General features: G+C 35.6%; 1 protein-coding gene across 1 annotated transcript in view; it reads right to left on the reverse strand.

The window, feature by feature from the left end:
* The window catches only part of magi1b (membrane associated guanylate kinase, WW and PDZ domain containing 1b), a 205,008-nt gene extending 184,918 nt beyond the window's left edge, over window positions 1-20,090 (reverse strand). The window contains 1 exon segment of the mRNA XM_056467689.1: window positions 19,283-20,090. Within this exon segment, the coding sequence (XP_056323664.1) occupies window positions 19,283-19,580 (298 nt within the window). The 5' untranslated portion in view covers window positions 19,581-20,090.
* Between the last annotated feature and the right edge of the window lie 2,885 nt (window positions 20,091-22,975).

The following is a 22,975-nucleotide window of genomic DNA, read 5'->3' on the forward strand; positions in this document are numbered from 1 at the left end:
AAAGGTTCCATACTGGTGTCTAAAAAGTGCATATACTCTTACCACCAGTATGAAATGCATGTTAGTGCTACTGAGGAGCACTGGTTGATCTGGCGAGCTTTATTACAACTGCTTTGCTTTTCCATGGACTGGAGAGCCACTGTACACTCTCAGAAAAAAAGGTACAAAGTTGTACCCAAAAAGGTACAAACCCTTGTCACTGGGGCAGTACCTTTTCATGGAACAGAATTGTACCTTAAAATAAAGAAACAAATTTGTACCATTGCAGTTTGTACCTTTAAGGACATTATTTGTACCTTGGACAACCAAAATGTACCTTTGGCTTTTGGAACCTGCTGGTACAATATTGTACCTTCATCACCGGTACAAATCTGATCCGTAAAGGTACCGCCACAGTGACAAAGCACTTTGTACCTTAACTGTGTCAAATGTGTTCCTCAAAGAACTATTAAAAGCCATTTCTGCTGAACCTGAAAGGCATCAATTTATTAATGTAAAATATCAAAATACATTTTTAAATTATAAAAACATTTTCCACTTATGACATTACATTATTCCATTTATAGATTAGATAAAAAAGTGTTTTAACTCAGAAAATCAATTTGCTGTAAAATGTTTAACAATACATTTCACAAAAAAGTTACAGCATATGCAATAAATGTTTTTTTGTACAATATAAAACTTGACACTTTTCATAGCATACCCTTGTAATCACTTAGGTTTATATAATTTAAAGTGAAAATAAAATTCTGCTAAAGCATTGTAATGATATATGCAAAATACAAATAGTTTTTAGGACTGTGACTAAGTATATCTGGTTCCAATATACAAAAGGTCATTAACCATATAAAGTTCAATTGCTTGGTAGTCCAGTTCCTCTCCTGGCACCATACAAAACCAATCCTTGTCATATGTAACATGACATCCATTAAAATTACATTACAGTGGCAGCAACAGTGTTCTCACAGTATCCATAAAGTATCTACGTTTAAAACATCACTTGAAAGCATAATGGAACTTCTTCAGTATGCATAACATCAATAACAAATATCTTTGATTGCATATTTTACAATATTTATTTACTGTATTTTACTCCTACATCACCAACAGTATAATAGATAGCACAGAGTTCGTGTTTGTTTCTTTCTAGAATCCCATACGACCTCATGGCTGCAGTATTTTTTTCAGCACATCCACAATGGAAACATACGCAAAATGTCCAATCTGATTGCCATTATCATCCCTTTAAGTGTGCTGCACAGGTTCTATCATGTCCAATTGAGAAGTACAGTACTCTTTGGACAAATGCTCAGTCAATTACTTTACAGGACTCAGCAAAAAAAGTCAACTGATTGTAAATGCCCTAAACGTTCAATAACTTCTTTGCCACCATCTAAAGCAAAATTAATTTAATAGCAAAGCAAGGAATCATAGTTCTCTTTAAAGAATTTAAAAGAAACTTGACATCTTCCAATAGTTCTTGCTGAACAGACTGTGGGAATACATTTTTTTTCTCTGTATTTCAAAACAAAAGAAACTAGATTCCCCTTGAAATTAGTCAAAAGATCATTTATTTCCAGTATAGCATCTTCAAGAGCATCCTCTGCAGTGTCAAAGTTCACTTCATTGTCACTATAATCGATGTTGGCTTCACTGTCACTAATGTAAATTTCATCCTCTTCAGTGACATTGTTTTTATTGAGCCAAATGTGAGTTCTGTGCTTTCTGTATACATGATGCCGAAAAGACTCATATTTGAAAGATAAATTGTTGACAGTCATCAAGTTCACAAGAGATGGAAAAGTTATGCTCATGAGCATGAATCAGTCCTATACGTTTGATTAATTTTACAATAGTATAATTTCGGTGTGAACACTTCTGACATGCATAGGGTCGTGGCATCTTCACAGTCTATGATACTAGATCAATAAACCTGACAACAGCAGTTGGCAATGGCTTATCATCTGGTGCAGATATCTTTAACATGCCTTTGGTGAAAGAGCAAAGTGTTTGCAAAGTGCTATGCAAGGTTGGACAAAAATATGGATATGGACAAAAAGCAGAAAGAATGCCATCCTCCACTTCAACTGCTCGGCAGATCCCTCCATTTTCACATTGAAAGATTTTCTTATCACTAAAGACCTGTTTCCAGCCAGATGCTCCAAAAATCTGCACAGAGGAGTAGGGTGTTGCTGGTGCTTCCTGGACAAAATGTAAAATTAGTATTAGAAGTTAGGCATTAATTAAAATCAAGTCCACTGAATGGTTCACTTTCTCCCTTAAAAAAAAAAAAAAAAAAAAAAAAAAAAAAAAAAAAAAAATCACTGGAAGTGACACCAGAACGGCATAAAAATTCATATCTAAGAACACATTGAAAAGATATTATAGGTGTAATGGTTAAAATTACTCATTGTTCATAAGGGTCATGGTTTCTGTATAGTTCCAAATGTGCTATATTAAAAATAAACAAAGTAAAAATAATTAAACCTACGAGAAATTGCAAAAAAAAAAAAAAAAAAAAAATTTTATATATATATATATATATATATATATATATATATATATATATATATATATATATATATATATATATATATATATATATATATATATATATATATATATATATATATATATATATATATATATATATATATATATATATATATATACACACACATATATATACATATATACATATATATATATATATATATATATATATATACATATATATATATATATATACAGCAAATACACTATATGGCAATATTATAAACTCATATTTTTTGGGGATGCCTTGTCAGATTAAAAGATTTTATAAAATCAACTGTGCAAATTTAATTTAATTTTTTAAACCAAGAACCAATAAAAACAATTTAATTTGGATTTTCAAAAATTTGTCTAAACAGAAACATATGCATAACACAAAGACTCTGCAACAGCTTCATTTCTTGCGTCCATGTAATGTGATTCTATATGAGATTTCTCCTCAGCCATCTTCAACACACTGGAAACAATTTTGGTGAAGTAATCCTGGAAACACCGGCTTTAATCAGTTACAGCAGCATTCGTCACACATTCGTCATGCATTCGTCACAACTAACTGAAATGCAGAGAAGACAAAAAACTTTTTTTTTTTCAAATTTTCAAAAGTTAATTTTCACAGTGTTTTTTCACCATTATTTAAAACAATTTTTACTGTAACAAATGTATACAGTGAAATGGTAAAACATGTTGCTTTTAAATGTTTTTAAGTAAATAACAATCAGTGGCCATTGTATAGAAATCAAAAATAAACATTTTAGCAACATATGGTTTTATACACAGACACTGTATTTTACTTGCACAGTCTTTGGGAATTTTGGTAGTGTAAGCAGTAGGAAATGATGATGGGGCCCTTTTTGCCGTTTAGACAAAGAGATGATGCTAAATTGAGGTGAAAGATTTTAAAATATGTTTACTTTGTAAACATGATACATATTAATAGAGTGACAAAATAGGTCAGTATAATCATGACAGATTTTTAAATAAGCATGTTTCTAGTATGGATTAGCATGTTTCCTGCTAGGCAGTTAATAGGGGGGTTCTTAGTGGTTGCTAAGGTGTTGCTATGGTGTTTTGACTGGTTGTTAAAGCATTGCTAGGCGGTTGCTAAGATGTTCTGAGTAATAAACCAAACTTAGTAGCCACTCAGAACACTCTAGCAACATCTTGGCAACCACATAAAACACCCTAGCAACGCCTTAGAAACTACTCAGAACACCCTAGCAACAACTCCGAATAACCTAGCAACATCTTAACTACTTGGAACACCCTAGTAACCGCCTAGCAACACTTTAGAAACCACTCAGAACATCTTAGTAATCGCCTAGCAATGCTTTAGCAACCAGTCAAAACACCCTAGCAAAACTTCCTAGCAACCACTCAGAACACCTTAGCAACACCCAAGCAAAGCCTTAACCATCAAGAACACCCTAGCCACTACTTGGCAACACCTCAGCAACCACTCAGGACCCTTTGTTAACTGCCTAGCAGAAAACATTCCAATCCATACTAGAAACATGCTTATTTAAAAACCTGTGCCATGATTATACTGACCTATTTTGTCACATTATTGATATGCATCATGTTACTGTTTCTATTTGCTCAAACAAAATGTTTAAACATAACTCAAACACTGCAATCATTTCAAGAAATTTCACACTGAAACCCAACAAACTACAAATACATTAAGCAGGGAGGTCTGCACAATTGATTCAATTGAGGTACAGTTAATTATAATACAATAATTGTGTGCAGGTTAATAACTGATGTAGTACTTGCCTTACATCTGTGGATGCAGCCAGACTTTCAGGCAGCTCTCCACTTTGGTTCTCTTTCAGTTGCTGGACAAGTTTAATAAATTTGACTTGCTTTTTAAAAGACTTCTCAAAAAGCTGCACGATCATGTGATCCGTAAGACCATCGCTGGCAGTTTCCCCACCCACCTCAAAATCTAAAAGACAAAGAAACATTAACGTTATGCAAGTTTCGAACAGGGCGATTGTTTATAGTGCATGAGCAGATAATGATATTCTTGTAAACAGAGTGCGCTGGGCAGATGCTGGCTTTACCCGCACATACTGTATACTGCACACAAGGTATCACGTTACATTACCAAAGGGAGAAAACGCGAGCCGTTTCACTGGCGGCGGCGAGGCATCGCGAAGGATGCACCAAAAATCCTGTACCTTTCACGAACACAACACCTCGAGGCGCAAAAATAAAAAATTTAAATATACTGTGTGCAAAATACTTTGTCTGACATTGAATACACGAGTCATGTTTCTATGAAATGTCAAATACTTAAACTCTCTCAATACGTCTGCGTAAGTTAGGCTATTTATACCTTTGAAATGGCCTTTAGAAAACAGAAAAAAGAATGCCTTTAACGTTATACTCGTGTGGCACATGATGAACAAAAGTATTAAAATAATTTAACATTACTGCAAACCTACGGCACACGAAACAGTAACGTTAAAGTTGCACTGAAATAACGTTAGCCTGTATTTGGTTTGGTTAAATATAATGTTTCATGTGACTCACCTCTGAGTTTCCTCTTCTCTTCGTCTGATAACTCTAGTCCAGCCTCCTTTAAAACAAGTCCTTCGGATGATAAAGAAGGCAAAGCCATGGTGATGTGGTCATCGGCTTCCCGTTGTCCGTTAACATGGTCAATTCCGTTGCCATTTGTGTCGAATCGCTTATACGTGTCCGACAAACCACCAAAATAAAAGTTTTGTAATAAAGAGCCAAACAGTCGATTCGGGTTGTCGTCTGCTTTCTGCTATCTGTTTTTAACCTCTGCGGCGAGTCAAATAAAGCACCAATTCCAAAAATTGTAGAAATAAAGAAGCAAAAAGTAGACCAAAGATGTTGTCTGCTTTCCGACTTCGCGCTCAAACGGCTGCACGGCTGCAGCAACTTTAACTAATCAATGTATTGTTGCTGTGCCAATACAAAGCAACCAATCATTTGTAAATTAAAAAAGTTCGGCGGGAATTATGTACGCTAGCTTACGTGCTCAATGGAAAACAAGCGCCAAAATGTTTAGTAAATGTTTATTAAAAACGGCATTATAATATATATTGTACACAACAACTGTAGTTGTTTTTGCCAGAACTTAATAATTAGAATCTAATATTTAATGTTAAAAAGAAGTCTACATTTAAATGATGAGTTTTAATGTGAAAATTTTCACAAAATCACTTTCCGGTCATATTTTTATAATAGAGATTATATTTTAGGCAGTTTGGTGACTAAGATGAAGACAAATGATTGAATGAATGAACGATTGTATTTTATTTGCAAATGTAATGAAGAGGGGGTTGTCCAACACTTTTGTACCTTTGATGGGAGAACAGTTTTGTACCTTCATTTCAGTTGTACCGTAAAAGGCACTGAACAGTATCATACAAGCTCTTTCCTGTACCATATATGGTACAATTTTTACAGGGGTACAAAACTGTTCCTTAAGGTACATAATTTGTACCACCATGTACCTTTTTTTCTGAGAGTGTAGAGCAAAGTCTGACGTTACTGAATACGTCTCTTTCCCAGCAATGCAAACGTAGAAGCAACAAATACAAACACACCACCCATGCTGCTTTGCTTTTAATGTTAAAGTCTGCATTGTATCAAAATGGACTCTTCTTATTTTTATATATATATACAGTTGAAGTCAGAATTATTAGCCCCCATTTTGATTTTTTTTTTCTTTTTTAATATTTCCCAAATGATGTTTAACAGAGCAAGAAAATTTTCACAGTATGTTTGATAATATATTTTTTCTTCTAGAGAAAGTCTTATTTGTTTTATTTCGGCTAGAATAAAAGCAGTTTTTAATAAAAAAAAAAAAAACATTTTAAGGTCAAAATTATTAGCCCCTTTAAGCTATATTCTTTCGATAGTCAACAGAACAAACTATCATTATACAATAACTTGCCTAATTACCCTAACCTGCTTAGTTAACCTAATTAACCTAGCTAAGCATTTTAATGTCACTTTAAGCTGTATAGAAGTATCTTGAAAAATATCTAGTCAAATATTCTGTACTGTCATCATGGCAAAGATAAAAGAAATCAGTTATTAGAAATGAGTTATTAAAACTACTATGAGCAGAAATGTGTTGAAAAAAATCTTCTCTCCGTTATACAGAAATTGGGGGAAAAAATAAACAGGGGGCTAATAATTCTGACTTCAACTGTATAATAGTGCTTGTTATAAACGATGCATCTGTGCACTTCATTATTCACTTAAGGCCCAGTCCCAATTCTACCCCTTAGCCCTTCACCTTACCCAATTTTTTTAGCTTGAAGGCATAACGCCAAGGAGAAGAGCTAGAAAGCCCTTGAAACTGAGATTTTTCAGGACCATACTTGAAACCAAGTGGTACAAAAATTTCCCAAAATACACCAGCTACAACAGCAGCATGATTACATACGCAAGTCAGGAGATGCATGAGATGGTATTTTTTGGCATTATTAAGAATTTTACGACAAACAAGCATATGTTTTAATACATTCATAACGCCGATCATGTTTTACTGTCATGCTTTTAAAAAAAAAAAACGATAAATTTCGCTATCTATAATCCATAATAATAACTCCTGTAAAGTAGTCCCACAACATACTTTCACATCTGTCACTTGATGACACGCGAATATCCTGTCAGAAAAGTCTAGTGGCATGGTGTATTCATGTGTTTAGATAAATATGGCCACAATGTAAATGCGTAGTACCGTTACGATCTTATTGGGACAGTATATCATTATGATAACATGATATATGCCTTCAGTGATTTTCTGAAGATAAATACCAAAAAAAAACACAACTTGAATAACTACAGCAGTCGCTACTAAAAAAATAGAATTGGGATTGTGCCTTAGTCTGTTGTCATGTGAAGCAGATTCCGAGTCGAAACACTCTATCTAACTGGAGGCTCAACAAATGCTACTAATAAACATTTACAAAGTGATGTAATACTTTCGAAAATTATGACCGCAATATCCATGTCTAATATCAGAAGAACAGAAAGTGATACATTTTATATAAATTGTTCAAATATTCTGGTGCAGTTGAGTCAATGGCAATCTATTGACTATCTCACTGGAATTCGAAACTTTGTTATTTAGTGGCTAATTCGTATGAAATCTCAATTTGCGATTTGCTTATCCCCCAATGAAAGGTGGGTTTACGCGTGGGCTTAGCTGCAAATTAGCCACTACACTGACAAAACGTAAAATAGTTACGTTTCCTCGTGAGATCAGGCTAGTTGTGTACATCATGTTTTTATAATAAATTTACTTTAATGTGTGATATGACTAAAAAGTGGTCACAAACAAATATTTTCTTAACAGCATTCCATATGTCACGACTTAACAAGCGGATTTTGTAAAAATTCCTTCTCCCTCATAATCTTTAATCAAATATCATAACCTTCCCTTTAGGGCAGGCTGTCAGTGTGTGTTTTGTTTCTGCACTGCCTTTGTGGGAGGCAGTGGTTCGAACAAATATGATATGATTCATCCACATTTCTCCACAACTGAATACAAACTTGTATTTAAATCTTCCTCCATTGTGTTAAATTGGATGTCTGTCACAATAGAGGGAAAAAAGGAATATCTTAGCTTCAGTTTCATTCTGAATTTTGTACAGATAGAGATTACAAGTGATAATAGCCTGTTTAGCTGCCATTTAAAATATGGTCTTCAAACCTCTCAAAAAGTTTCTTTTTGTCTTGTTGATATGGTAATGCTAACCCCACCTTCAGCCCTTGATGCCAGCACTTCTTCTCTCTAGCCCAGCAATATTTTAGTAATACTTAAGAACCAGTTTTCCTCATTTAAAGCCCGTGCTTTGGGTGTTGAAAGCTCTGGCTCCAAACCAGCACTCACACTGCCTTGGTGGAAAAGGGGTAAACGTTTACATAAAGTATGTTTTTAATAATATTTTGAGTAAAAGATCTTGATTTTTTTCACAGCCTTCTTTGCTCACATTTTCCAAGGGTGCCAATATTAGTACAAGGCACTGTATTAACGCCTAAAAACTACAGAAATGTACATTTTGAAAAGGTACTGCCCCAGCAAAAGCTGTTATGTCTGTTTTTCTAAGAGTGCAGGAGGGTTTAGACATGAACACACTTCAGTCATAACATCCAGCACCAGCACAAGTGTTTTAAATCACAGATAGAGGTTTTCCACAGTTCAAACTGAAGATTTGATTTTGTTAGAGAGCACGAATGGCATGCATCTAAGAAATGAATTAAAAACAGAATATGTGACAAGCTGAAATGAGGTGATCACAGAGCTGGATTTCTTTGATTTAAATGACTGAAATGTTGCAGGAAAAGTTATTTATATCAGAGGCGGAATGTTCCGGGAGGGTTTTGTTGTGGGAAAGAATCTGACTTCCTTTTGTAAATACTAACACATGGTTATTAAATTTAATAGCTTGATCCGTTTTTCCTTCCGAATGTGGGGTGCATCCTTCCATGGGTGTGGGTGTGTGTATGTGTGTGTGTTTAAGAATGTCCGGTTGAAATGTTGGTCTCCGTTTCTAAAACAAAGACCTTTTTAAGTGAAGACAAAAGTACAAATACAAAGCACAATATCCAGACATCAATGTGGTTTCTATTATTTTTATAACTTAAATGATTACTTTCATTCATTCATTCATTTTCTTTTTGGCTTAATCCCTTTATTAATCAAGGGTCACCACAGCGGAATGAACCACCAACTTATCCAGCACATGTTTTATGTAGCGGATGCCCTTCCAGCTGCAACCCATCACTGGGAAATAAATTAATACTTATATATAATATTATATATAATATATATAATATTTATTTGACATATATATTTAATTATCAAAGTTCAGTCATGTTCGTACTTCAACATATTTCAGTTAGCTGCCAATACAACATTTTAAACTCTCCTTTTTAAGTTAAGTTTAAAAACATAATCTAGGATTGCTTCAGTTTTATATCTATTATGTAAAATAAATTTCTAAATGCTAAACCAACTACTGTGCAAAGCTCAACTAAGATTTTACAACTTGTATTTACAAGAATGCAAACTATCTTTTTTATGTAAAAGTCATAAAGAACAACCCATTATGGGTAAAAAAGATCAAAGAATTAAATTTTCATGGCTCGGATTAAGTTACATTTGAGACACACAAATTACTTTTTTTAATGGCCAAAATACATAAACTTTTTTTTTTAATGATGATATTTGAGTGACTTTTGTGAGATTTAAAGAGATCTATAATTAATAGGACCATCTATACAAATCAGAGATGAAAACCTAATACACTTGAGTACATGTTGTATGAATTTACATTTTAAACCTCTGGTGCATTTTAAAATAAAAATATTTGAAAAAAACAAAAAAAGAGCAAAACCAAGATGATTAGTCCAAGCAAGACTCATTTACATGAGAAGCAGAAATGAAAACACACAAAAAGAATAAAAGAAAAAGCACCAAAGGAGAATCCATAGCCAGCCACCGACCATATCGGACACCAGGGTGGCTGTGTGCAGTCAGACTGCTATTGTTGACAATAAAAGCCTGTCTAAATCCTCTTGAACTAGTCTGACCCCCTGCAAACACTCTGCGAGACACCCCACACTTCTTTTCTTGCCATCTCTCTAATAGTAATAAGGACGTACGAGAAGAGCCAGAGAAAGAAAAGGCCTCTTCTTTAATGAGATCTGTGTATTCAGACCCTTGGGCTTCGGCTAAACAGAGCAGTGCTGGAAAAAAAACACATCGTGCTGGACACACAGCAACCTCTCCGGAGACCCTGGGATGATGAAGCATAATCCAGCAGAATATAACAGGGTTATTCAATTAAAGTTCGAAGAGGTCCAGTCTGCATTTATTTCCCAACATTTATAGTCCAGAGAATCGAAACTAACACAGTTTCAGAAGCCAATATGGCTTAAATGATATGAAATACGCACTGGGGGAATATTTGCTCTAATAAATATCAAAACAATAGCATTTTTGCAGCAATAGTGGTGCATGTAGAATTAACAAGTAATAGTTTACTAAAACAAACTTCACATTTCAGCCAAACGTTCATATGTAGGACTTTAATTGGTGGCCACTGGAATTTAGAGACCCGTTGACGTTGATTCGCAGAAAGGCCAGGATTATCCCGAGGTTAAGTTCAGTTTAACGCTTGTGTGGGAGACTGTCCTGAAAACCATCCAGAAAAGAGGGCAACGACGGCAACGCTGAGGCTATGCATGGATGATCAGAACATCTGATGTGCGCAAGTATGTTTCTGCAACGTTTCACCCTGCAGGAGAAACTTTCAAATCGTGTCTCTCTGTGCTAACTATAGCCTTTCGCACAGATGTCACAGTTATAATAATATTATCTAAAGGAGATGTTCTCCAGGTTTTTTCCACCTTTCATCAATGTCAAAGTCTGTAGTCTAGGTTGAGAATCAAGATGTGTAACGAAGACATTTTCTTTCCTCAGAATTAAAAAAAAATCATACAAATGTTATATAACTAAGCTGCTGACACACTTTTATGTTAGATTGAAACTGCATGAATTAGCATGTTGCTAGCATGAGTTAACATGTTTATAGCTCATATTCCATTCATATTCCATATAATCCATTCATATTGTTAGAATGGATTGACATTTGCAGTATGGTCAGCATATAGCTAGAATGTTTCTATCAAAGCTGGCAAGTTGCTAACATGTTTCTAGCATGAATTAGCATGTTACTGTGGATCTGGCAAGAATTTAAACATAGCTAACATAAATTAGCAAGTTGAACAAATATAGCACGAATTAACCTGTTAAACATGTTACTAATAAAACTGACCAAGTTGATTGTGTGTCTTTAAGATGTTTCTAGAATGAATTAAATGTTGCATATTGTTAAATGTATGAATGTAATCATGTTCTGAAAATGTTAAGCTATTAATCTGCCATGCACAAACTGATAAAACCCATGCAGTTTTTGAAACCGATTCGCATCATTCAGTCATCCAGTAAAAGCTCAACGTTCTAACAGTCATCACTCACCATAGACTTGTTTACTTTTATAAGCATCTGCTGATTCCCAAATCAGATTCAGCTTTCACTTTGTTTCATTTCTTGTTTGACTGGTTGATCTTTGCTGGCCAAAAAGAGACAAGTCATTCTTATTAAGAGCTTTGCTAATGGAAAACTGGTCCAGAAGCATTAAAAAAATCTCTCATAAGCACTAAACGAACTTGCATGGCTTGCTGGATGCCTTGGCTCTGATGCTTTGAAACATGTAGGGCAGCATCCCTGACTGAAGGCAATAAAGAATGCAATGATCTTTTAAGAATAAACAGGTTAGCACTACTTAAACTCAGATTAAACTGGAGCAAAAGAGAGAGCAGATAACTTAAGAACGAGTGAAAAAGAGCTATCAGATTTCACAGGTTTTGAGCTGTTTTGCCTCAGTATGTATGTTTGAGTAATAAACGTGATATCTTTGAAAAATGCAGCAGTCAAAACAAAGACGGACGGGCTTTATCTAAGAGCCACCCCAAGCCTTCTTCAGAATCCTCTATAGAGACAGGTAAGCTGTTGACACATGACTGAACACACACCAGCCCTGGGTACCTGACAATCAGCTGAATGTTTGCTCATCTCTTTGGTAACCTAAGCATGAATGGAAGTAATCAGTATAACCTCCAACACTGCCACAGGAAAGAATCTGGTGGAAACCCATTTCCTTCTTTGAGTAAAAGATAAAACAGTCCTGCTATAAAAAGAAGTTTAATAAAAGATAAATAAATCTGCAATTGTGAGGTACAAAGCCAATGAGACGATTGTGAGGACAAAAAAAATAACACAATGAGGTAATAAATTGCAGTTATAATTAATTAAAATAAATATCCACAATTATTAAACAAAATGGTGTATTCTGAGCAAAATTGTGAAATATAATCACATTATTTTAAAGTCACAATATGTTTATATTGTAATTAAACAATAGATTTGTAAATGTGTTAACATTAAATATTAAGTCTAAATAAATACAACTATGAAACAGAAAGCCATATTCAGTTTGATACATCGGTCTACAGTCAAGTTGTAAACAATTATGTCACTAGGCATGGGCCGGTATAAGATTCTGATGAAAACCTTAGATATCACGGTTTCACAGTATCATGGTATTTTGATTAATGCTCTAAAACTTTCTTTTTAAATGCCTGGGTAAAAAAACTACATTTTCTCCCATTGAACACAATACAAATATATATATATATATATATATATATATATATATATTTTTTTTTTTTTTTTTTTTTTTTTTTGGAACATGTCAGGCTAAATTATTGAAATAAATTATTGACTTCAGCTATCTTCATTAGTTTAAAAAACAACTTGAACCGGCATTTTTAGATACCTGTTTAGGTCCATAGCATGTTTGTATGTTGGTTTATAAGCTATTTGTTTTTTCAGATGTTTCCTGAATAGTGGGCTGACCAGCAGCTTTTGCTGTGGAGGATCCTTTTCTGAACAAAAAAACATGTGAAAAATACAACAACAACTTACATATACCTTAGGAATGGTATATCAGAAAAAGTTAATGGTTTTAATACCTTGACTTTTCAAAAACCACGCTAAACCTTGAAACTGGTCCCATGCCTATATGTCACAATCACAATTATTTTAAAATGTTGCAAAGTAAAATCACAATAGTTTGAGGGAAGTTGCAACTGTGCAATTTAAATTGCAATAGTGTCCACAATAGTATCCACAGCCATATCACCCTGCAGCCCAAGGCCAGTTACTCACTGAAGCTAAGCAGGGCTGAGCCTAGACAGTACCTGGATGGGAGACTACATGGGAAAACTAGGTTGCTGTTGGAAGTGGTGTTAGTGAGGCCAGCAGGGTAGGGCGCTCAATCTGCGGTCTGTGTCTTAATGCCCCAGTATTGTGAAGGGGATACTTTACTGTCAGAGGGTGCCGTCTTTCAGATGAGACTTTAAACCACATTCCTGACTCTCTGAGGTCATTAAAAATCCCATGGCACTACTCGTAAAGAGTAGTCCTGGCCAAATTCCTACCATCGGCCCTTACCCATTACGGCCTCCCAATCATCCCCATCCACCGAATTGGCTCTACCAATGTCTCTATAGCTGGTGTGTGGTGAGCGCACTGGCGTCGTTGTCCTGTGGCTGCTGTGGCATCATCCAAATGGATGCTGCACACTGGTGGTGGTTTGGAGAGTCTCCCTCATGATTGTGAAGCACATTGTGTGTATGGTCATACATGATAAATGCGCTATATAAATACACAATACAATGTGAAGACACAGTTGTGTGATAAAGTCACAACTATGCCTCGCAGTTGTGCGATGTAGGCTATAGGAATTTAAAGTAACAATTGTGTGATGTTGCAGTTGTGGAAAGGAAGTCATTATTGTGAGCACAAAGTACAGTGAACTTTTTTTACTCTGGGGTGAAAACGTTCATAGCTAACTGAAAAGTCAGTTAACTTATTCAATTTATTCCTTGTCATGCATTGCATATGGGTAAAAATTCCAAGCACAAGGCAAGAAAGCATAGCAGTTTTGTGAATGTGATAGCTGAGAGGCAGATGTCTGATAAACAGCCAACACACATATGTCTTCTTGAATGAAATGCTCTGATACTGACAGTAAAATCAGATTTGATCTGTGAATAAGACGTTTTTACAGCATCCTTCACAGTTCAATAGTGTCAAAGCAGCAGCAATAAGTCACAAGACCCCATTAGCTCAACTGAACAGAAGCTCTCCCTTTGGATACATACAGCTTGAGGAAAAAAAGTGAAAAGCAATGGTCATACTGTACAAACACTAGTGTAACCAATTCCCCCTACTTAGCACTTATACTGTATGAATAAAATTGTCAATGTTTGAATGCACATAAGACCAAGCACAATATGAATTTTTACTCAAATGCCTACCAAGTTCGCTATCAATAAAAGGTATTAAGTTCTACTTTTGTTTAGTATTTTTAACATTTAGCTATATCAATAAAGGCATCCAGGTCAATGTACTTAACTGACTGTATGTGTGCTCAAGCCCTACAGTTTAAGGGAAATCAGTGATTTCTTATAGAAGCATGGTTCCAAATTGGAAGAGTAGTTCCATTTTTTTTAACAGACTAAAGTGTTCCCCGTTGTCCAACATAATATTTCTGCTATCACAAAATTGATTTTCAAAAACGTTTATCAGACATAATGAATTACGCACAATTCATTCTGTAACCTGAAACACAACATGTGTTTAACAACACAGGTGCAAATATGAATATTTACATTACAAAAACAATTCAATCATCTGAATTTTTGGCTACATCTGAGTGAAAGTTTCAAAACATTTTAGACCAATGTTACAGCTCTGTTAGGGGATGTTTACATGGCAACGTTGTCAGACAAATACCGCAAACTTTTTTAGCATTTTGTCTGTTTGTTTACACAACAATGATTTTTGGGAGACAGAAAATGCATTAATTTGATAGTGCGTTACAAAGTGGATGTTTCTGAAAATGCTGCCATTGTTGTGTATGTGTTAAGACCCAAAAACAAGAGTCTACAAAAACAATGATGTCCTACGTGTGCATGGAACATGTTTAGGGAGGTGTAGAGAAAAGGCAACAAACACACAACAATGGCAACAGTGGATTTACTTCACATTACAGCCAAATGTGAAGAAGTATCATACACACAGTAAATTTAACATACACTCCAGCGCCAAGCTGTCGACGACACATTGTCACTTCACTTCAGGTACTGTTTATTAACAAGGTGATAGCACCAAATATTGGCCTGGCATATGTAATACAGCCTTTTGGCTCATTTTCAACAATGTTTAATATGAATGATTTTGAAAATATTGTCGTGTAAACGTGTAACCTTTTTTAAAATGGAAAAAGAATTTCCAATTTTGGCTACATTATTGATACAAAAATACAGCCTTAGTGTTGTCCACTTATATTCAGATTGATTTTAAAAATACAAATCTTAATACCAGGTGCAAATAAGGCCTTGCTAATACAATGATTCACTACACCTTGATAAGTTACACCTAAATAGTAAATAAATGTTGCATAATGGCAGATGGGTGCACAAATTTCCGGGTGAGATCATTTGGTTATTCATTCACTCCTTTAACGTTCCCTCCTTTCTTGAAGCACTGAAAGAATGGGTAGCTTTCCTCATTGTTTTAAGTTGTTCTGGCTCACCGAGCTGATAGGAAGCAGAGTGTGTTCCTCTCTTTCTCCTGAAGAACACAGATGTTTAAACTGAACTCAGGAAAAGGAAATAAACACTTCCACATGAAATCTGCCCACCGAGGCCTCCACCCCTCCCTTCAGCTCATTTACACTGCGGTAAATCTATCAGCCAGCTATATAAAGACCTACAGTATGTATGCATGTAAGAAATGGAATTGTGTTTGATATACAATGTGACTTGAAGCAGGACTGTTTATGTAAGCTTCCATGACCTGATGTGATCCAGACACTAAATACCTTCATAGTGACCCCTGACCACTGGCTTTATGGCATTTCACAGTCCCTTTTCCAATGGGTCAGGGTAGATTAGCATGATCCCTGTTTAAACCGAGGCTGTAAACATGCTAAATACACACACATGAATTTTCGCTGCAGGCATAGCCTAATCCAGCCGATGTCAAATCTCACACAAGCTCCCAGTCAGAGGGATGTAGAGCAGTGTGTCATTCCACCCCTTCAGAAAGAGGCTCAGAGTGGCAAACTGATCTCAGATCAGCATTTGTTTACAATCACAGCAGACATGGGAGAAATCTGATACGGGATAAATTGTCCCACTGTGAGATGCATCATGATATCAAGTGATCAGCCAGTCTGGACAGACATTGTCTAAAAATAATGACACTTCAAAACGGCATGTGGTGCATCCACTAGAAAGTTTTTTTTATAATATAAAAATAATATAGTGGTATTAGATTTTTTGACAATATTTCAGTATTTAGCGTGATTCTGTTTTCATTATAATTTTTCTTTTACAATTTTATTCACTTGGCAGTATTTCGTTTTTTCTTTGATTTAGTTATTTTGTGTGTGTACTTTTTTATTCATTCATTCATTTTCTTTTCTGCTTAGTCCCTTTATAAATCAGGCGTTGCCACAGCGGAATGAACCACCAACTTATCCAGCATATGTTTTTACGCAGCGGATGCCCTTCCAGCTGCAACCCAACATTGGGAAACACTCGTTCACTCTTGCATTCACACACATACAACTACGGCCAATTTAGCTGATTCAATTCACCTGTACCGCATGACTTTGGACTGTGTGGGAAACCGGAGCACCCGGAGGAAACCCACACGAACACGGGGAGAACATGCAAGCTCCACACATAAATGCCAACTGACCCAGCCGGGGCTTGAATCAGTGACATTCTTGCTGTGAGGTGATCATGCTACCCACTGAGCCACCGTGACGCCCTCAGTACTTTTTAATTTGTTTAATATGATTGATTCGTTTTATATTTTCGGTTCATTTATTTTGAACTCAAATGATATTTTAATTATCTAGTTTCATGGTGTTAGTTAATTGCATCTTAATATATTTTTGTAGAAAAAATTAACAGGCAAGACACGCAAAATGCGCATCACTTCCCGAAACATGAATCTCTTCGCATTTACCTTACTTTAAGACTTCTGAAACTGCCATCCCTTGTAACTTTCATCTCTAAGTGGCCCAACTCTGCTGACATTACCAATAACACTGTTTTCTCAGCTGAAGAATAAGAGGCTTATTCCATCAATCAATACAACAGCGTTGAAAGGTATTCTTATTACATATTACCTCCAGAGAGAGAGCTGCCAGGGCACAGACTGTTAGTGAGGTCACCACAGGACTGAGTGTGTCTTAATGTAAAAATCAATGAAGATTAATGAGTGAATCTGTTGTGTGCTGCATTAACTGTGCCTAAGGTTATGAATGAACCATGCTCGTGATTAGAAACACTATATAATAATAACAGTCCGCACAAATGAACAGCTCCATACGACTGCCTTGAAGACCCACAGGTGCTTGTTGTATGAACAAAAGCATACAAACTCTTGAACCACAAGTAATGCACTTCAAGCAGAGCTTAATGCATTTCATATAAATAATTCATACTGTAGTCCAAAGCACTGGGAGTTTGAGATCATCTGTGTGTTGATATGAAAAAAAGACGTTTATTCGTTGTTGTTTCGCAAACTCACAGAAACACAGATGGCATTTGTTGCCAAAAAAACCTTTTCATAATTAAGGCTGGTTACAACAGAAAACTCCCAGACAGCATGATAGATTATAAACAGCGAAACTCAACACCAGAATGTATATGAGGAGTGTGTGTGAGAGGGAGAAAGCTGGATCTGGGCCCAGTGGTGCTCTGGGAATGCAGTCTGAGTTGATTGGCTGGTTTCCTGATATTGTCTGAAGTCATTTGGTGAAATAGGCAGAAGCATAGAGAGAGGGAAAGCAGCATAACTCAAACCATGTGATGAGGCAGAGCCCTGTGGGGAGTCACCACTGCTTCAGCACAAAGGACGGTCTGTAGTGCTTTTACCTGCAAATTACGCTCACTCGTCAACTCCTCATAGAGGATTAAAGCGGAATACATCACCAACGGTTGTGGAAATGAGAAGAATGGTTTCATGTGTGATTTTATTTAGGAAATTGTCCATTAAAATGTATCAAAGACTGTCTAGAAAAGAGTGTTCAACATTATCGGACCTTCTGTGAAAAGTTTTTTCTTGTTCAGATAAATGTAACCCGGGGTAAAATGTTATACAATGCCCTTGAATAGAGATTCATTCATTATCAAGTGGGAAATGCTTTACAAGAAGTGCAAAACAAAGCTACAAATGCATGAAAAAATGCACAAGTAATAGCACAGATTTTAAAAAGAAGTGGAAAAAATACAGAAACTACTGCAAGTAAACTATGCTACAACAAATAAAATAACATGAAAATAAATGAATAAATAATCTATAGTAAATAAAATAAAACAATTATAATTTAAATAAAACAACAAAATTGGATATTTACTATAATAAATCACTTAGCTTACTGTATTTGTTGCAATAAATAAACAATTAAAAAATTATATTATTTATACAGAAAAAGAAAAATAATTTTGGCATATATTCTGTTGGTGTGGTAATGATTATGTACAGTTTGCAAATTAGAAATAAAACAATAAATAAAATATACATACTTTTCTTGCTGTATTGATTAAAAATAACTAAAATATTTATAAAAAATTATATATTTTTAAATGTATTCATAGCATATTATGTTATCGAACATGTAATAACCACTATACCTCCTATCACTCCCACTGAAACATAAATAAAAATACCAAATTAAAAGATACACTAAGTAAAAATAATATACATAAAATAAATGTAAAAGAAAACAAATTCTGAAATAACACAAAAAATAAATAAATAAAAGCATGCTTCTTAACAACCACTAGCCCTATGGTGTCAAATGCAAACATAAATACATAAATATTTTTATAAATATAGGCCTATCAGTCAACAAACCAAGTCCCCTGGCCTATATTTAGTGAACATGTGAAAATAAATGAATGAATAAATAATTAAATAAATAATGCCCGGCAAATTTTGGGAAACAGTTCCTCAATGACTTGTTTACATGAAATGCATCACACAAACCAAACAAAAGTGAAGTGGAAGCGCTCTGCTTACCTTGCCTCACAGTTTTTAACCTTATTGGTCCTTTGCAGTTCTTGATCACTGTCAGCACATCATACAGCGGCAATCCAGAGACAGAAAGCGTCTCCACTTCCAGCAGTAATTCCCCGTCGGACACTTTCCCATTTCTATACTGTACGGCGGTCTCGTTAACGAGTCCGATATAGGCGAACTCTCCGTTCTCCGCGCCGCCGAGCAGCTGCACGTTCAGCTCGCCACGGGCGTCCTTGGAGACCGAGCACTCGTTAACTTTGGTGGTCCAGTGATTCTTCTTCTGTACCACTTTGGACATGATGAATCAATAAAATCCGCACAGAAACAGGTGGCTCCGCTGACAGACGACAAAACGAAACACTTTCATAAAATGAAATATCCCACGCGGTAAACTTTCTTCTCCGTCCGCTCAGTCATGAATGCAGCGTCTTCGCAGCCCCAAAAAATCCAGAAAAAAAGCTCAACAAAAACAAAATCAAGCCATTGTCCGGCTCTTCACAAAATGAAATTCCCACTCCGACCGCTTCCTTAATTAGCCCGTATTGTTTTCCTCATCCTCGCGCTTTAATATTCTCGGTTGCGCGCATCTGCTTGCGTTTTCATTTCATAAACCTCTTTAAATACACTTCTTCAAGTCTGAAGTTGTCTTCAAAATAGTTTAGCGGTTTCTTAAACACTTCAAAGTACCATTCCTGCAGTTTTCTTTGGCACACAGGCAGTGTTAGCGAGCGTTTCCTCCTGGCTCACGGCTCCTTTAAACAGGTACAGCGTTTGACGTCTGTTTTGATACATTTCATCCTGTTCTGCCTGCTCGCGACTCGGGATGGAGCGAATGTCACTTGAGCGCATGCGCATTATTTTCCTTCGGACTCCTGAAGGCAATTCTGACTGCGCACGTCACCAGGTCCTAAAGCCCGTCACGAAAGAAATAATATTTACGAACCTAAGCCGATTTCTGGAAACTCTTGATTAAATGTCTCTCCCTATATAAATCTTCAAAGGCCATCCAAGTAAATAAATTCAAACATAGTCCATGAAAAATCGCAACTGGACTTTATGCAAGGCTATTATCAGCATCTAAAACTGGTTAATGAGATTAACTGAAAACATATCCAGATTCAAGGTGTGGGCTGTAAACCATGAAAGATTTTCAAATGTAGTTTTGTGTTTGTCTGTGAAACTTTTTTGCTGTTTAAAAAGATAAATATTCATTCCTCAATTTGTTGCACAACCAGTTTTGTCTGTTTGCCCAGACTGTAGGTTTGTGAAGAAATTTAGCCTAGCATAAGCGTTCATCCCACATAAATCCTTGTCAGTCATGTTCAACCTGCCTATCATGTTTGATGTCCTAAAATGTCACATTTTCCAAACTCTTATCAAAATTAATCATGGGTTATCACCTAGTCTATTTGAAGAATGATATTTGGGGTCACAGAAAGTAATTTGTTACTAGCCTTTTTAAAATAAAGATATTCCCAGTGTAGAAGAAAGTGCCTAATTTTATTGAGGTAAAGTTGGTTTTATATTCGCACATTCGTTCAGTGAAACGGACAGTGACATGCTCCCTATATTGTTTACAATGGTAATTGAATATTCGGTCTGAAATCACATGCAAGTATGACTTCAAAACAACATTAGCACTATTTAATTGATCGTAAAACAATGTTATACTTTGATAGTCATTGGCTGCTAATATAATTTAACTATTTAGAACTGGCAAAGAATACTTTTCTGAAATTATATTATTAAGGAGAAAGTCAGAATGTGTGTATAAAAAAACCAACTATACCTCAAACCTAATATTACAAAATTCTTGATTTTCAAGATTTTTACAGGAATTATAGTGTTAATTAAATACAGTAGTCAGCATTTAAAGTGGATCAAAACATTTTCAAAATTTTCCCAAAACTATGGACTCTTTTCAGATTTTCAAGGTTACTCAGAGGCAGAAATCGTAATAGTTGGATAAACTTAGAGCAGTGAATGAGAGAGAACAACAAAATTTTTTACAATCCTTTTCGCTGAAATAATTAAAAGAACTTGATGATGGTGTTATCAAGACTTTCCTGTCCTGCCCCATGCTGCATTTCAAACATCCTGCACAAGTGGTTATTCATCTTTTATAATTTTATGCAAAGATGATATATTACATACATGTTCATATGCTTTTTTAAGATCAAAATATTAAAAACGTTCAAGGATTTAAGATGCTGATGACCATTAAAGGCATCATAACAGTGAGTACGTTTACATGGACACCAATAATCTTATTTTAATACGATTAATATAATACTCTGATTAAGAACCTACCATGTAAACATCGGTCACGGAAAGTCGAGGAAAGCGAAGCGGAGACAGGGATTCCAGGAATCGCTGGAGGGGCTGGGCATGGACGCGTTAGAGGGGAAGCGAGGGGGTAAAGCTGAGAGGGGCACTTCAGCCAATAAGGGCAGAGGGGCAGTGGCTCTAGCCACCAGGCCAACCCCTGTGCACGGCCCTGTGTAGGACTATTCCCCACGTTTTATAACAGGATATTTTATACACAGAGGGCTGTTTGACACTATTCTCTGCACCTACCGAGTCAGTAAAGGACTACAGACACATACACAATGAAATGCAGATTTTTGTTTTCTCCCTTTCGGCGTGCATTTAAACAACACTCTTCCACCAGTCCTTAATTCGTACTCGCATGCTATATATCAGTTTGTCACGGGTGGGCATGAATGAAATGTTCCTGAATAAAAGTGAAACTGCTGAACTGCTGTTAAAGCAGAAAAATTTAAAAATTAAACACCTGAAATTACATGAAACTCCGGAGGAAATGTGGATAGAGTGGTGATGCAAAGACGTTAGTCGATCTATGCCTATGTAAAACGGGATCATGACAGGAACATTCAAAAAGTAACTCATATAAACATCTTAATCATATTATTGTCTTAATCAGATGAAGGCAAATCATTTGATTACTGATGTTTATGTAAACATAGTCAGTTTTGGGAAAAGGGTCCATTGCTGTCTGATTGTTTTATGACAACTTTGATCGTTTTTTTCAAGGTTTCAATCCACTTCAAATTTGAACTGCTGTAAATATAGTAAATTGTAAATAAATTGCCACATTCATGCCTTGTACATGTACATAAGCCTACTTTACTATACAGTATGTAAAACAAACAATATATGAGTAGTGTGTCAGAATTCATAGTATTTAAAAACAGTAGGTCTAATAGTCTGATAGACATCTAAACGTAGACAGCTTGGCTAAAACAAGGCTAAACTTGATCTGTCAGTGAAAATCTAATAGACATCTAAGAATAGCTAAGAATGTGTAGTTATTTATGTTTATAATGTCTAGTTTTGGCTAATTCTAAGACGTCTATTAGATTTTCACTGACAGCCCAAATTAAGCCTTGTTTTAGCCAAGACAACTATGTTTAGACGTCTTTTAGACATCTATTAGACATCTTTTAAAATAAAAAAATGCTTGCTGGGAAGTATCCAGAAGACCTTTTACTATTGCTGAGATTCTGAAGGCCAATTGACACTTTACCGTCTCATGAGGCCATGACAGAAAATTTATGAATGAAAGTGAAGAAGTGGTAGGTCAAACAATAATGGCACATCGGGAAAGTTTTCACTATACATAACAGATGAAAGAGTAGTCTTCCCTACAGCCACACTGGCCTACATCAACAT

The sequence above is a fragment of the Danio aesculapii genome, chromosome 11 (assembly GCF_903798145.1).
Source record: "Danio aesculapii chromosome 11, fDanAes4.1, whole genome shotgun sequence".
In the NCBI taxonomy this organism is placed as follows: domain Eukaryota; kingdom Metazoa; phylum Chordata; class Actinopteri; order Cypriniformes; family Danionidae; genus Danio; species Danio aesculapii.